Source organism: Schistocerca cancellata, chromosome 7, assembly GCF_023864275.1.
Source record: "Schistocerca cancellata isolate TAMUIC-IGC-003103 chromosome 7, iqSchCanc2.1, whole genome shotgun sequence".
Classification (NCBI taxonomy): domain Eukaryota; kingdom Metazoa; phylum Arthropoda; class Insecta; order Orthoptera; family Acrididae; genus Schistocerca; species Schistocerca cancellata.
This window is the reverse complement of record NC_064632.1, coordinates 342,499,058-342,516,401: the sequence shown is the minus strand read 5'-3', so window position 1 is coordinate 342,516,401 and position 17,344 is coordinate 342,499,058. Positions and strand designations below refer to the sequence as shown.

The 17,344-nt window shown below is 39.1% G+C and overlaps 1 protein-coding gene across 1 annotated transcript; it reads right to left on the bottom strand.

Moving 5' to 3' along the window:
• Positions 1-344: 344 nt before the first annotated feature.
• On the bottom strand, positions 345-13,757 carry LOC126092522 (coiled-coil-helix-coiled-coil-helix domain-containing protein 7). Its single transcript, XM_049908150.1, has 3 exons — positions 13,572-13,757; positions 13,392-13,490; positions 345-604 (listed from the first exon to the last, which is right to left on the bottom strand). Exons 1-3 carry the CDS (start codon positions 13,656-13,658, stop codon positions 497-499), a joined length of 294 nt encoding a protein of 97 aa, XP_049764107.1. The 5' UTR covers positions 13,659-13,757; the 3' UTR covers positions 345-496.
• Positions 13,758-17,344: the final 3,587 nt, after the last annotated feature.

Sequence of the window (17,344 nt, the reverse complement as noted above, 5' to 3'; positions counted from 1 at the left end):
CCCTGTTCATACTGTAATTAATCTAACCTTGTCTTTGTAGTCCCTATGCCAGTGATACATGTAAGGACCTTATGTATTCCTTACTTAATACTGATTCTTGAAAATTTTGTAAGTGGACATTCATGGGATGGTTGCCATCTACCTTCAAGCATTTGGCAGTCCTGTTTTTTTAAATATTTCTGTCGTGATCTGTGGATCAAACAAACCTGAGACCATTTGTGCTGCCCTTAATCTCTCTGGTATCTCTAGTTAGTTCTATCTGGTATGGGTACCACACACACTTGAACAATATTCTAGGATGCATCACAGAAGTGTTTTACAATCAATCTCTCTTGTGTACTAACTGTGTTTTCCTAGGTGAATGGTAACACGTACCAGTCCAGAGTTTATTAGCTACAGTCTTTCTATAGCCTGAGAGGTGTTACACATGCAATCACAGTTTTAGATAATATAAAACATGATATTTATTACAATTAACTATACAGCTACAACTTTACTATCTCCTTAGAGTCGCAATGTATTCTTCTTTAACTTTTTCCCTTTCTTCTGCTGGTGGTAAATAAGGAACAATCCCTTTCACTCTTCTATCTGATCTAACAGCATCCTGAAACAATAATTAGATACGATACATTGTAGGCACTGTATGCACATCATAACATAAGTTGGATGTTAAAACATGTAGTGCAACTTACTGAGATCTGTACATTATTGCAAATGGCCCTTGCCTGCTTCATCTAAATTAACAGTAATGTATAGTATACACAAGGTGGAAGCAAAGTCATGAGAATTATTCAGTTAAAAATCCTGGATTTCAGAAAACAATTCAAAAACAATAACACTTTAAAATAGAGTCCATCCAACTTAATGTTTGTTGTTTGATCTTTTCAAAGCACGCCATTTTTACTGAGAAGCATCATACTACTGTTTAGGCATTTGGAAACTGTAATGCTGGTTAACTCTGGTGCCTTGGGAAACAAATTCATGGTAGATTACCCAACTTCATATAAAAAAAACTAAGCCATATTGTCCTCATGTGGATTGAGGGAGGGAGGGAGGGAGGGAGGGAGGGAGGTACGGACTTCAGGTAGAAATTTTATACATCGACCACGGCCTCTCAGCCCGGAAGTTTCAACTGAAGACAACACCAGCCGTGAAAGCCTACATTGTATGATGTTCTGTAATACTTTGTTCTCATCTATTCGAAGGCTGAGGGACATTTGACATGTTTAATTTTCAATAGCCATCCAACGTCTTCTTCTTTCTTTCTTTTATTAAAAAACGAACAGCAACATTTGTGGACTATGCTTGGATGAATACTTCCTCTCTGTATCCTTGCTGAAACAGTGCAATGGTTTCCGCTGCTGATATTCCAAAAAACTGCTGATTTTAACATCAAAATGCTTTACTAGGCATGATTTTATTCGAGCCAGTAAGCATTTGCATGCCTTCAATATGTGAATTGGCACAACCAATCATATAATACAGAACTAAATGTTTAATATGATCTCTGATCGGCGATGCTATTTTGAATTCTCTCTCTCTCTCTCTCTCTCTCTCTCTCTCTCACACACACACACACACACACACACACACACACACACACACACACACAAAGTCTCTCTACAACTCTCAGCAATTTTAAATAACAAATTTTATTAGGGAACATGTGTACTGGTAGTAGTTAGCATTCCTAGTTCCCTAAACAGGCCTCTGCAGGATGTTCCTGAGTTCACACCACGAAAAAATTATTAACTGTTTCGGACACACAAAACTTTAGCTTGACTTGATGAGTTACCCCAAAAAAATGATTCCAAGAGAAGTAAGGAAAGTATGCTAGATTTTTTTATTTTTATATCGCCTGTGTTTGACAACATTCGCATTCAAATAGAGATTTGTTTAGAGGCTTCAGCAGTTATGTGGTATGGTCCTCCTATCTGAATTTATTATCAAGTTGTAATCTCAAGAAATGCAGTTTAAGAGCCACAGAACATGAAAGGGAAGCAGTAGTTGGGAATGGAATGAGACAGGTTGCACCCTATCCCCAGTGTTATTCAATATATAAACTGAGCAAGCTACAAAGAAGACCTTGAGAAAGGATATAAAATTACTGTGCGGTACATCAGTGACACTGCAATCTGTTAAAGATGGCAGAGGAACGGGAACCTCAGTTGAATGGAATGGTTGGTATTTTGAAAATTTTGTATCAGATGAACATAACCAATATAAGCAAATAAAGAGAAATGGAATGTAGTTGTATTCAATTAAGGTGATGCTGAGTGAAATAGATTGGAAGTGAGGCACTGTAAGTAGTAGAGGAGTACTGCTTTTGGCACAGAAAAATAACTGATTATGGTCGAAGCAGAGAAGATATAAAATGCAGACTGGCAATAGCAACAAAAATATTTGTGAAAACGAGAAATTTGTAAACAATTAACATAAATTGAATTGTTAAGAAGTATTTCTTGTAGTATTTCTTTGGATATCGCCTTTTACAGAATAACAAGCAGTAGAGAGAAGAAGAGAATAGAATTTTTTAAATGTGGTGCAATAGGAGAATTCTGGAGAGCTGATGGGTAGATTGCATTACTAACAAGAAGGCACTGGATCAGACTGAGTAGAATATAGATTTATGCCATGAATTAACTAAAAGAGAGAAAATTTCAACACAAGCTGTCCTACCAATGAATTATCAAATTTGGAATTAAATCAGGACTCCATTCCACTGAGACTGAAACGTTATGTAATACTTTATTTAATACTGGCTGATTTCAACTTCATGGTCATTATCAAGTATTTGCAACCATGTGGTCTTGCACCAACCATTTGTAGACTATACATGAAATAAGGTAGTTCATACTTATCTCAACACTGATCATGACTGTGTTATAAGCAGGTACAACAAAGTTAACTGGAATATGCCTTGGCATTCTTTACAATATTTTGTTTTTTGACTTCATGTGTGGTCTACAAACATTAGATGTGTGGCCATTTAGTTGCAGATGCTTGATAATATTCATGAGGTTGAAATTGGCCAACTGCAAATAAAAGTGTTGCATTAAGTTATAGCCGAAATATCCTCATTTAACCAATACTTGGTGGCTGTGGATCCAGTTATGTAAAAAACAATTTTTTAACTGTGGGACATGTGGAAGGTAACAATAGTAGAGGGAGACTTGAGTGTTGACTACAGTAAGTAGGTTCAACTGTATGTGGGTGCAAAAGTTATACAGAGATGAAGAGGCTTGTCAGGACAGACTAGTGTGAAGAACTGTATCATAATTGTATTTGGACTGAAAATCACAGTGTCAGTTCCTATCAAATGCACCATTCCTATCAAGTCAACCAGTTTTGCTAAATTTTTGGTTCTTGATATTACAGATTTCTCAGATTTTTGGAATATTTGACAGTTAACAACTACTGCAAATTCTAACAGTTCCTGGCTATGCTACTTTTTTTGTTTTTGTGATCAAAAATATTAAAAACTGTTGTTTTCTAAACATTGTGGGGAATCAATTTGACTTTAAGGCCAAAACTACTGGAGCTACAGATTTGCAGTAGTGCCATTTTAAAGCTCCTGAAGTGTGTTTTAATTTGATGTGCAACACAACACTACCATGAGATTAATTCAGTCTTGCAAAAATCCAAAAAGTTTGGTTTTCAAAATCTCAAAAACAACCCTTTTATTTTATTTTCTGAAAAATGTGTTTATGAGTATCTATTTTCCTTTGATGAAGTTTAAAGATAGCATGAGAAAAGCGGTGTTGGTTGGAAGGATTCATAAGGCACAGGCTGTGAAGCAGCCATTGAAATGAAGGATATCATGTTTGGCAGCGTGTTCAGCAACAGGGTGGTCCACTTGTTTCTTGAACAAATTATCTATGTTACAACTGAAATACAAAGTACTGATGTTTCACAATAATATTTATTCTGTAGTTTGTTGTGAACACGCTTTCAGCTTTCTAGCCCATCTTCAGACAACTAAAGACTAAACAGACAGTCCACACATCATCAGCAAGAGTCTATAGCTGTACAATGATTATTTAATGAGCATGTTATCTTAGGGCAGACAAAAATATTAAAAAGCTGCTGTTATTCTAGCAAGGGTGAATAATTGAACTGTATTTTCTCCTTAAGAACCACATAAGGATTCTGTGATTGGTGTTTCCTTATAGTAAGAATTTCTAGTAAAGTTAGTTTTCAGCTTTATTTGCCTACAGATACAAGTAGTGTAGATCCACAAAAATTGTTTTGAGAACAGAGGCATAGTACACCCTGAATTATGGGATATTTTCCATGGACTAGTGAATGAAGTCCCTATTTGAGCTGTGTGGTGTCAGATTGCACCACTTTACTTGGCAACTGGAAGAGCTGTTTATTATTTCAGAGGACAAGTGAAGCAAGGCCACACAGCAAGCTGTGTTTCAAAGATTTGTAGTTCCATCACAACAATTAATTGTTGCTATGGACAGAGATCACTATTCAGAAGAAACTGATGGTAAACTAATATAATTCAAAACGTGCTGCGAAAAATGGGCCACATTTTTATCACTTATACCATTTGTGTACATGGTTTGACAACAACATAATCTGTTTTGAAACACTGTAAGCGCATAACTGTATATTCTGACAGGTGCACAGGACACAATTGGAACATAAAAATGGCACTTGCTTTGAAGCAACTATTACAAGAACTTGGTATGGAAACAGAAATCATAAACCATAAATTTCTTGTGCCAGGGCATCCATACCTACAAAATGATGTCAACTTCAGCTTGATAGAAGCAAAGAGTAGAAAAGCAATGCATGTTTATTTGTCAGATGACTGGATAACCATTGTGAGAGTGTCCAAGAAGAAAAATCTGTTTAAAATAGTTCAAATGATACCATACAGATTTTTTTTATTCCCAATGCAATTGGAAGCAGCCATTGTAAAATGGAAGAAAATCACTGACGGTCACAGCGGGAACTGGTTAGACATTCAGTGGTTGAGGTATGAAGAGAGACATGCATATTCATTAAAACACAAAAACAGCCTTGGTGCTGGCATACAGTTCCACGAAATTAATTTGGCAAACAAAGGTAAAGGAAGACCAGCACATCAGCTGCCAGAAGAAGACAGTCTCTACAAGCAGTGACCAGCAGTTACGGATGCAAAGAAGTAGTAGTATATCTTGGATTTGCTCACTTCTATTCCTCCCGTTTAGCACAATTTCTTCGAACATATTCCTTGCATTGCAAACACACATCAAAAACGGTTTGGTGAGTCTGAAGACAATCATGAATTGTTCTGGGTGTGAATATGTAGGCAAATGTAGTCAGTACAAGAAGGGATATAGAAATATTAAACATGGAACTGTAATACTGTGTACTACTTTGTTTGCAATTATTTTCAGGAGTCTACTGAAGCAAATCCATATTTTCAGTTTCAAACATTGCCGCAGACTACAATGTTTCTTCTATGTACTCTAATTTGCATGGAACGAGTGAAGCACAATTGTCTGCCTTAAAATAAAGTACATTTTTGTTTGCCTGAAGTTCATGCTGATTGTTTTATTCCCATATGTCCTTATCCTCTGATATCTCAGAAACACTTACTTTGGACCTGCACCACTTGTATTCTGAATGCCTCATTTAATTTCATAAGAATGACATTCATGCAGAGCATGTTTAGCAAATTTGGAATCTTTCTTTTTCAGTTTCCAACTCCTTTCCTGTTCAGTGAGTCTAGTAGTTATAGCCCTACCAGACCTTGGCCCAAATATAATTTGCCACACATATTGCAAGAAATCCTATAAATTCCACTCTCTTCTAAAAGTGGAATCTTGTCTGTTGAAATGAATGTGAATAAGTATTGCTAGTACAAAAAGCTGGTGTATATTTCCTAAATTTTATCGCATTGTGAGGAAGATACAGAAGCGCTGTTACCCTCTGTCTTTTCTTCCTACTAAGTACATTATAAATTAGGGCAAGATTATAACCATTACTGTATGCAATTTCTTTAATTATTTTTAATGCATTTTCAAAATCTAATTTGGTCTGTGGTATATAGAGCTGGTGGTGTGCCATGGAGTGGAAAGCTGTATGTTTGTGCATTATAGGATGGTGGGAATTGGTAGGTATTACTGTGTCTGCAGAAAGCCACTTTGCTGTGTATCTTAAATAAAGAATTTTTTTGATAATGTAAATAGTAAGGTTTAAGAAGTTGAGTCTCCTCCCAGCACCATTGTAACATTAATTTTATTACAGTGGAAAAATTTGTTTATTTGCCTGGTGGTACCTGTCCACAAGCACAGTACATCGTCCACATCTAGACCTACATTATCTGCAAGCTGCCATATGGTATATGGCAGAAGGTATTGAGAAGTATCCTCGACTGTATGGTGTTCCAAGGTAGTGGTTGATATGCACACATTGCAGAACCAAAGTTTGTTAATTCACAACGAACTCACTCAGTACAGCTTTCGAGGATGAAGGTCCACACATGAGTGCAACTTGAATGCCTTTCTGTGACAATGCATAGAAAGTGCCCCCTATGAAGAAGTCCACGATTGTCAAAAAAATGGCTCTGAGCAGTATGGGACTTAACATCTGAGGTCATCAGTCCCCTACAACTTAGAACTACTTAAACCTAACTAACCTAAGGACATCACACGCATCCATGCCCCCAGGCAGGATTCGAACCTGCAACTGTCACGCAGTTCCAGACTGAAGCGCCTAGAACTGCTCAGCCACACCGGCTGGCGCCACGATTGTCAATAGTGGCGATAAGCAAGGTGGTGATGTGAATGCACAGTGACATGGTCCCATGAGACCGTCAGCTCACGGGTAGTTGAGGTGCAGGTCCAGCGAAGCAGGGCCTTCCAGAGTGGCTGATAGAAGTCCAGCATCTGTCATCCAGGCAGAGGCAAAGTGGGGTTTTCTGGAACTGCTTATGGGAGTCCAATACCCGTGATTCTCACAAAGGTATGCGACAGCACTGTCTGGTGAGTAGCAGCAGTGGCAGGCTTTGTACTCTCTAGCTTAGTCTCAAGGGATGCTGGTGGTCTGTCTGTAGCCCGGAGTTGAACTATCTGTCAAGGGGCTGAGTGGCGACCTAAGTACACTTCAGCAGAGGAATACAGGGGTGTTGTCACATGGACATGTGACTATGCAGACTGCAGCTCTGTGTGCTGCGACCTGTGCGCCATGTATCAGCACAACAGCACAAGGCTTTGAGGTGAACCGCTCAGCAACTCTTCTGTTGACAAAAAACCTCCCTAGATAAGGCAGGAGCTCTACCTGGCTTGTAAAACATATCTGCAAATATGGACCCAGCCCTGCATATACTAGGGGCAGGTATCATGTACCACAACTAGTCATTTCCTTTCCTGTTCCAATTGCAAATGAAGTGTGGAAAATTACTGTATAAATGCCTCTGTACGAGCCCTAATTTCTTGTCTTCTTGATCTTTACATGAAATGTATGTTGGTGGCAGTAGACTGTTCTGTTGTCAGCTGGAAATACCTGTCCTCTAAATTTTCTCAATGGTTTTTTGCGAGAAGAACACTGTCTTTCCTTCATGCATTCCATTTGAATTTACAATGCATCTCCGTAACAGTCACAAGTTGATCGAACCTGCTGCTAACAAACCCAGTAGCATGCCTCTGAATAGCTTCAATGTATTCTTTTAATACATCTTGATGGGGATCTCAAACACCCCAGCAGTACTCAAGAATGTGTTGCACAAGTGTTCAATACATTGTCTCTTTTGTGAGTGAGTTACACTTTCCTACAATTCTTGCAATAAACTGAAGTTGATTATTTGCCTTCCCTACTATCATCTTAATGGACTTGTTTGCTTTGCAAAGTTACACCTCGATATTTAATCGAAGTGACTGTGACACATAGCACAACATTAGACTGTATTAAAGCATATCTGCACGGTTTTTTTTCCACTTATCTGCATTAACATATATTTTGAATATTTTCGTGCGTTTAGAATGAGTGCCATTCATCACACCAAATAGAAATCTGTCTAAGTCGACCTGTATCCTTATACTTTCCCCTACGATAAAGTGTCATCAGCAAGCAGTCGCAGATTGCTGCTCTTACAATCCATCAGATTATTTATGTACACAGAGAACAAGAGTGGTCCTATCACATTTCTTTGGAGCACTCCTGAGAATATCACAGTCTCTGATGAACACTTGCCATTGAGGAAAACGTACTGGTACTATTACTTAACAAGTCTTCTAGCCACTCCCATACCTTTGAACCTACTCCAATCGCTTGGACCTTCATTAACAGTGTGCACTGGTGCACTCTGTCATATGCTTTCCAGAAATCTACAAATATCGAACCTGTCTGCTGCCTTTCATCCATACTTCACAATTTATAATGTGACAAAAGGGCAAGCTGAGTTTCACAAGACAGAAGTTTTCTAAAACTGTGCTGATTTCTGGACAGAAGCTTTTCTGTCCCAAGGATATGTATTATACTTAAACTTAGAAAATGTTCAGTAATTCTACAGCATACCAATGTTAAGTCAGTAGCAACCATCCACTGTGTCGTTCAATGGGGCATGGAGGGGCATATGGTCAACATTCTGCTCTCCGGACTGTTATCAGCTTCCTGGACCTCGTAGCTGCTAATTATCACTCTAGTAGCTCCTCAACTGGCATCACAAGGCTGAGTTTTAGTTCTCCCACCACATAAAAACTGCTGGGAATTGAACCTTGGTGCTCCGCACAGCAGTCAGATATGCTGACCAATTAGCTACATAGGCAGACCACTGTAGTATTTTAGATCACAGCATCTCTTTATCTAAAAACTTTTGTTCAAAATTATTTATAAACATTTCAGCTAATAAGATGCTCAGAGAGGGCCCCATTGATAATTTCTATGACTGACTGTATAGTCTGCTGAATTGGAAATAATTTTACTTCAAACATGTCTCAGTTACTTATTTTATATCACAAATTGTTATATATTTAATCTTTGAGTATAATGCAATACAAGATTTGTTCATAGTTTCTTTGAGTATTTAATTATGTTTGTATCTTTTGTACAGATATGTCGTCATGAAAAGTCATCTATCTTTGGAAAAAAACAATCTTTGTACAATTATAAACAATAGCCAAATTTGAGTGGACTGTCTGTTTAATCTCGAGATGTCAGAGAATGGCCTAGAAAGCTGAAAGCCAGTTCACAATGAACTATAAAATAACTATTACTGTCGAACATCAGTACTGTGTGTTCCAGTTTTTAATACCTCTACATCCCTCCAAATACTGGTAGAATATATATCTATACTCTGAAGCCCACTTTACAGTATGTGGTGGAAGTTACTTTGTGCAACTTGATACTTAGTGTACTACTTCACTTCTCCTTTTCCTGGTCTACCTGTGAATAGTACATGGGAAGAATGATTGCTGGTACCCCTCTGTGTGAGGTCGAATCTTTCTCTAATTTTTTCTTTATGGTCTTTCTGCAGAAAGAAATATCCCTTATCATTTAGCTACAATATAGTAGGTCAGCAACTGGAAGCAGTTAATTCCATAAATTATCTGGGAGTACGCATTAGTAGTGATTTAAAATGGAATGGTCATATAAAGTTGATAGTCGGTAAAGCAGATGACAGACAGACTCATTGGAAGAATACGAAGGAAATGCAATCCGAAAATAAAGGAAGTAGGTTACAGTATGCTTGTTCGCCCACTGCTTGAATACTGCTCAGCAGTGTGGGATCCATACCAGATAGGGTTGATAGAAGAGATAGAGAAGATCCAACGGAGAGCAGCGCGATTCGTTACAGGATCATTTAGTAATCGCGAAAGTGTTACGGAGATGATTGATAAACTCCAGTGGAAGACTCTGTAGGAGAGACGCTCAGTAGCTCGGTACGGGCTTTTGTTGAAGTTTCGAGAACATACCTTCACTGAGGAGTCAAGCAGTATATTGCTCCCTCCTACGTATATCTTGTGAAGAGACCATGAGGATAAAATCAGAGAGATTAGAGCCCACACAGAGGCATACCGACAAACCTTTTTTCCACGAACAATACGAGACTGGAATAGAAGGGAGGGGTCGACAGAAGCGTCCGATCCCACGCGCCGGCTTTGACCCGTGACGTAAGGGTGTTGTCATGTGTGACGTCATGACGGCGCGGAGTTTGGTTTGTGAGTGTGGCGTGTTTGTAGATGTCGTGTTGTGGTTTGTTGTGCTGTCTGGTGGTATGTTCAGGGTTTTCGTTTGTGTAGTGTAATGAGCTCAGTTTGCTTTTGCTCATTATCCAGAATTGTTCGAGTGTCAGCTGTGTTTGTAGTGGAATTCGTTTCAGTAAGTTAATGATTTTGTGTGAAGGTTAATTTAGTGTTGTTCGCTGGACATCGTGTGGTAATTTTAGTAAAATTAATCGATTGTTGTTTTTGTTCAGGAATGGATATGACAGATAAAATTAACAGTGTGCAGGTCAAGGGCAGTGTTCGATCTCAATGTGTGGCTGTGTATGTTGATATTGGTATCGGGAGACGTTTTTGAGCTATATAGGCCAAGGGAAGTGTTTGATCCTAATTTATGGGATCGGGAGCTGCTGTTGAGCTATACAGGACAAGGGAAGTGTCCGATTCCAGATGATGATGTGTTCAGTGGTATTTGGGGAGTTTTGTGATGTCGGTTTTTTTCGTCATTTTGTGTGGTTTTGTATGAGGGTGGGCGTCTAAATTAGTTTATATTTAGTTTGCCCCCACCCAAAAACACCCCATTTCCCGCGCTTGTCCCGTTAATGTCACTAGGCTTTTTGTGGAAAGTGTGTGTGTGTGTGTGTTTGTTTTTCGATGTATTTTGGTCCTCATAATGTGTACGTACCGACTTCATATGCGCCATACTGAAATCGTGGTTTATGGTCGTTTCCGCCATATTTGTGACCTCACGGGTCAAAGCAGACAGGCGGGATCGGACGCTTCCGTATTTCTGAAGGGAGAACCAATAGAGGTACACAAGGTACCCTCCACCATACACCGTCAGGTGGCTTGAGAGTATGTATGTAGATGTAGCTATCTGGTCAGTCTTGGGATTTTTATCTGTCACTTATCATTCCTTTCACCTCTAGCAATGTTTCTTGATGTGAAAAGTGCCGAGGTACATTGTGGTTCGGAATCCACATTAAACTCTAGGTCTCCCAGTCACAGGCTGGCTATGTCAGTTCAAAACTTGGAGGAAAACAATGACATACCACCTAAAACAGGACCATGTCTAGTAAGGCACAGTGATGTTCAAAACAACTTTTGGATTGATGACTGCTTTACTTACTTTACCTAGGGGGAATCGATATATTGGTTAACTCCTCTAGAAATGAATGTTTAAGAACTTTGATAGTTAACCACACCGTGGTGCAAAATACCTCTCTAGCAGTGTCTGCCACTAGAGTTGGATGAGTATCTTCGCGATGTTTTCATGCTTGCTAAATGAATCTGTAATAAAACATGCTGCTCTTCTTTGGTTCTTCTTCATTTCTTGTAACAATATTATCTGGTACGGACCCCCGACTAACCATCAGTATGGGGGTAATCAATCATAGAAGTGTGTTGTCCAGAAGCATATAGTAAGAGTAATATGTAGTGTTCACTCTAGAACTTCTTGTACTAGACAGCTCTTTAAACAGGTGACCTTACTGACTACAGTCTCACAGCACGTTTGCTCCCTTATGAAGTTTGTTGTCAACAATTAATCACTGATTGAAAACATTCATATACACACTGTGATACGAAGAAATGATTATCACTGCCTATCACTTAGCCTTAGTGTGTTACAGAAGACAGAAGGGGCAGTAAATAAAAATGAGGTATATGGGAAAAAAATTAAGTAAACTGTTTATCGTTTCAAAAGTAAACATCATAGCTGTAAATACATTGGTCCCCCTGTAAGACAAGACATGAATGCCTTCATGGAAAAAGTTGGCCTGTGGAACTGTGATTGTACACAGCCACGCACCTTCCAAAGCAAACCGAAGGGCACGAATGTCTCTCTTCAGGGCTCTAAAAATTGCATGGAGAGATACTGGAGTGTATGGAGGATGTGGGCCCACCTACATGTCACCCTGGTTGTTTTGAATACACTGCAGAAGTTTTTCAGGGGAACCCTTACACATCCTCCACACAGTCCCGATCTCTCCCCATATGGTGTCCATATTTATAGAGCTCCGATGAAAGATGTATGTGGCTGTCCATTTACTTCAGATGAAGATGTGCACACCTAAGTACACTATGGCTCCTTAGGCAACTTCACACATTTTTCAATTAGGGCACTGACCATCTTGTCTCACAGTGAGGATCAATGCATTAAGAATTATGGTTATTACTTTTGAAATAGCAAACAGTTTCCTTACTCTTTTCTGTGTCATTTTCATTTGACTGATCCTTACAGTAATGTTTTCGGCTTTAAAAATCATTGAACATCTACCGAGTGATGTAATGAGTCAACGGAACATGCAAATAACTAAATTTTCTCGAAGACGACATTTTCATTAAGTCATATAGAACAATTGTATAGTCTTGGGAAAAATAACAGCTGTAGGTCCTCCTGCATTTGGCCATATGCAGTACCAACATAGCAAGGCCAGTTTGGTTAATATTACAAAGCTAAGTCGATCTACCATCCAGACCACTGCCACTGGCTGCTGCCCCTGCATGAAGCACAGGTTTATTTTGACTGTCCACAGATACCTCTCTGTTGTGGTTACACCAACGGAACCACTATCTCTATCGTTGAAGCACACAAGTCATCCCACCTTGGCACAGTAGTGTTTCACAGGAGGATGTGTACACACAAGATCAAAATCTGACATGATGACGTTGAAATGATTTTGACTTACCTTCACAAAGGCGAAGTTAGCTTAAAACTTACTGTTTCTATTAATTATAACTGCAACGCCAAATATGTACTTTCGTGTTCACTCACTGCTATTTTGGAAAACAATTGCACTATCTTTAATTCACGAGTTGCTTCTTGTTTTTACCAACAGTTCGAAAGAAAAAATTGGTTTCAGCTGCTTGACACTATTAATTTTTACAATACTTCACATCACATTATCATGCAAAACAACTACTGTGTTGTGATTTTCAAGTGACTTGATAAATTTGTATTAGAAACGCGTTAGATATGTACGGTGGGTGTTTTTATAACCAACATAAAATCATCACTCCGACAATTATATAATGAGCCGACACTATTTGGGGTTTGCAACGACCCTGGGTGGAACTGCTTTTTCACACATAATTCATACTAATGCTTTAAATGATCATTTGTATTTGGTTAAAGGTAACTCAATGTAAGTAACAATTACAGTTGTAGGGTATGCATATCTATTCTCTTCGTTGTTAGACGAAATAAAAAGAAAGTAAGTCTCTGCTCACCCAGAATTTCTTGCACGCATTGTAGTTGTCAAAATGCTTACTGCATGCGTCTTTGTCATAATTGTTGGCACCTAAGCATTTGAGTGACATTTCCTGCTCCTGAAAGAGGAATTCTTAAATTAAGAGGGTTGTTTTATTCGTAATCAAGACGTATTTCAGATATTTCAAATGGAAATTAACCTTCAGACAAGGATTATTATCATCATTATTTAATTGGTCTCTCTTCCTGTGCGCAGCACGGCTTTGTTTTGCTTCCATGTCTGTCATCTAAACCATGCATTGCATACTCTAACTTCACTCGTGTGGATTGACGGATTGTTCCAAATGTTACTTCTGCTCCATGTTTGTTTTGGAAGTAGGCCGCTATGATACCTCTGACCAGAGACACGTTTAGTACGTCAAAATCAGCGCCACTTAAACGTACACCAGCAATGCTGGCGTCAAATCTTTCCACATGACAGCGAGGATCGGTTTCTGATATTCATTTCTTTTATTCATTAGCTCACAAAGCAGATATCAAACTGCATAACGTACCCTCCATTGTTACACTTGTATATATGTTGTGCGTTTTGAAATACAGCTTGCATTGTACGGTATGCAATTCTACAATTTTATTACACTACCTACAGAAAGTTGTTCCACTCACAGTCTAAAGACTAATAAGTGGAAGCTGTTTGTTTGGAATTAAATTAACAGATTATAATAATTTGTAAGAATAGCAGCAATTTGTTTATAATTGCTAGACAACTCTTACACCTCTATTTACAAATTCATCAACAGTGTTGAAAGCTTTTTATTTCATCCCAGATTCTACAACCTTTCAGTTTTCAATTTCCTGATGAAGTACAATACAACAAATAGTTTGCTGTATACATTGTCTGCATGTATGTTCCAGTTAAATTTTGTGCTGAGGTGGATATCCAGTAATTTGACAGAGTCTTTGTCATAGCAGTCATTTACCTTCTAGGGTGAATATTATACTCTCAGTTTTGTAAATATTTATTTTTAGTTTATCTACATCAACAGTTTGATACTACTCTTAACAGATGAAGAAACAGGGAAGTCGGATCTTACTGAAGTAATACTTTTTTTGGACTTACAGCATGCTGCAGATCTTGACCTGGCCATAGTACCACTTTGATCACTGCAGGGCAGTTTTTGTGCGTAGGCTATCGATGCATTTGTCACACTTGTAGTATGAATGGTCTGAAAATCGATACAGGTGTCCGAAACTGCTCAGCTTCGAGAAATAAAAAAAAGATATATCTCAAGGCAACTTTTGACAGAGCTATAACCATTTATTTCAATAACTTTTTATTATTCATATGAGGCAATCTAGGGACATCTGAGTTTCACACTGAATCACACACCTCTTCTGGAAAGGTGGTCCATTGTGCATTGTGGATAACAGAGTGCTCAATGTGTGCAGCAGAGCCACTGCCCAGTAGCGGTTCTTCATGGTCCGTCCTTGGGAGTACGCACCAGGGAAGACACGTCACTGGTTAACACTGGAGACATTCCTCTTGCAGACATTATGGCTCCAGGCCAGGAAAGACAGCTAATAAATTGAGAATCGTTGAAGCCCCTAGGTGACATACTGGCTCCAGTAGAAAACTGACAGTCTGCTGACTAAGTAGGAATTACACCCTCAGCAGACATACCAACATAAAACTGTTTATCAAAACAATGGAAAGAGTGAAGGTGCTTTCGAAAAAAATTCGGAAATGAACTTTTTTTCATGTACCACAGGCTAACACCAAATCTAGAGCTCTCATTGGCCACTGATACGTGGCATAGTTCTTTCGTAGATTCATAATATGAGAGGAAGGGAATTGTGTAGAAAGTTTTCTTTCTTCTGATAGGTCAAACAAACAACCATGTGCCCTGGTTGACTGTCATAAGCTGCTAGAATGAATTTTCTGTTACAGAGATTAATGGTTAGCAGCTGCTTCCCGGTTCTGAGAGCAAAGGAAGGCAGTTGGTCTTCATTCGAGAGCTGAGGGAGCAGCCAGAATGGCGAGCATTTTCTCTGTTGTGTTAGGATTTAACTAAGATCAGCATTGTGAGAAGTTTAAGTACATTGCGACCAAATTAAGAGTCGTTTCACAGCCTTAGTCATTTTTCGTAATTTTTTATTTCAGTACTTTCATGATTTTGGATGCAACATTTGATACAGTGAATCTTGAGTTATCATGACTTTCTCATTAACTTGCTCATTAATTCTTGTGCATGACTAATCTTTCCTTAAGACCATGGGTAACATAATTATTTCTACCACATTGTCTAAAGTAGGTTGTTTTCCAAAAATGAACAGCAAAGAGGCAGAAGTGATGACACGTTCTGCAGGACCTGACCATCATTTTGCAGGGTAATGCTCATGCACATACAGTGCAAACTGTTACTGGATTGTTTGAATGATGGGGCTGCTAAGTGCTATACTACCTACTGCACTCCCCTGACTTAAGCCCTCGTAAGTTGAACTCAATTTCTAAACAGAAGGAAACACTTCACGGCATTCGCTTCAGAACTGCTACAAATTCGTCGGGCAATAGACTGCGCTGCTCGAAGTGTCAACACAACTGGCACTGCTAAGAGTATCCTACGACTTCCACTGCTAAGAGTATCCTACGACTTCCACATCGCTGGCAACGGGTTATACGCAATTCTGATGACTACTTTGAAGGTCAGTAAAACTTTGAAACATGTATCTATTTTGTACAATCTGTAAATAAATAATTGCCATTATTAAAGTTCCAACCCAAGTATATTTCTTTATTTTGGATTAATCATTGATGCTCAGGCATCTGGCGACATTTGTATTGTGTCATAGTAGAAACAAACAGCTACAGTTTGCTTAGTTTCTCCCCAAAATTATTGGTACAAACAACTTTCATTTGGTGACCCTGCAGGATTTTAATTGTTAATATTAGAGTTCTTTCTTTTGGTGGACCCACTCTCGGGATTTACAAACTAGTGTGAATCTTCTGATAAATAGTCAGATTGCACTATGAGAATAAGTGGGTTACTTAGAACTACACTATGTGATCAAAAGTATCTGGACACCTGGCTGAAAATGAGTTAAAAGTTCTTGGTGCCCTCCATTGGTAATGCTGGAATTAAGTATGGTGTTGGCCCATCCTTAGCCTTAATGACAGCTTCCACTCTCGCAGGCATACTTTCAGTTAGGTACTGGAAGGTTTCTTGGGGAATGGCAGCGCTTTCTTCATGGAGTGCTGCACTGAGGAATGGTATCGATATCAGCTGGTGAGGCCTGGCATGAAGTCGGGGTTGCAAAACATCCCAAACATGTTCTATAGGATTCAGGTCAGTCCATTACAGGGATGTTATTGTTGTGTAACCACTCTGCCACAGGTGTTGCGTTATGAACAGTGCTCAATCATGTTGAAGATGCAATCACCATCCCTGAATTGCTCTTCAACAGGGGGAAGCAAGAAGGCGCTTAAAATATCAATGTAGGCTTGTGCTGTGATAGTGCCACAGAAAACAATAAGGAGTGCAAACCCCCTCCATGAAAAACACGACCACCTCTGAATTTTACCCTTGGCACTACACACACTGGCAGATGACATTCACTGGGCATTCGCTATACCCATACCCTGCCATCGGATCACCACATTGTATACCCTGATTCGTCACTCCACATTTTTCCACTGTCTAATCGTCCAATGTTTATGCTCCTTACACCAAGCGAGGCGTCGTTCGGCATTTACCAGCGTGATATGTGGCTTATGAGCAGCCACTCGAGCATGAAATCCAAGTTTTCTCACCTCCTGCCTAACTGCCGTAGTACTTGCAGTGGATCCAGATGTATGACTACGAAGTCTTTCGTGACGGAGTCCTTGCATAAAAAGTTCTCGGTTTACTTGCCGTGTCAAATTTGGATAAAATCCCAAGCTTTCGATGACTACCTCCGTCATCTTCGTCAGGGGTAA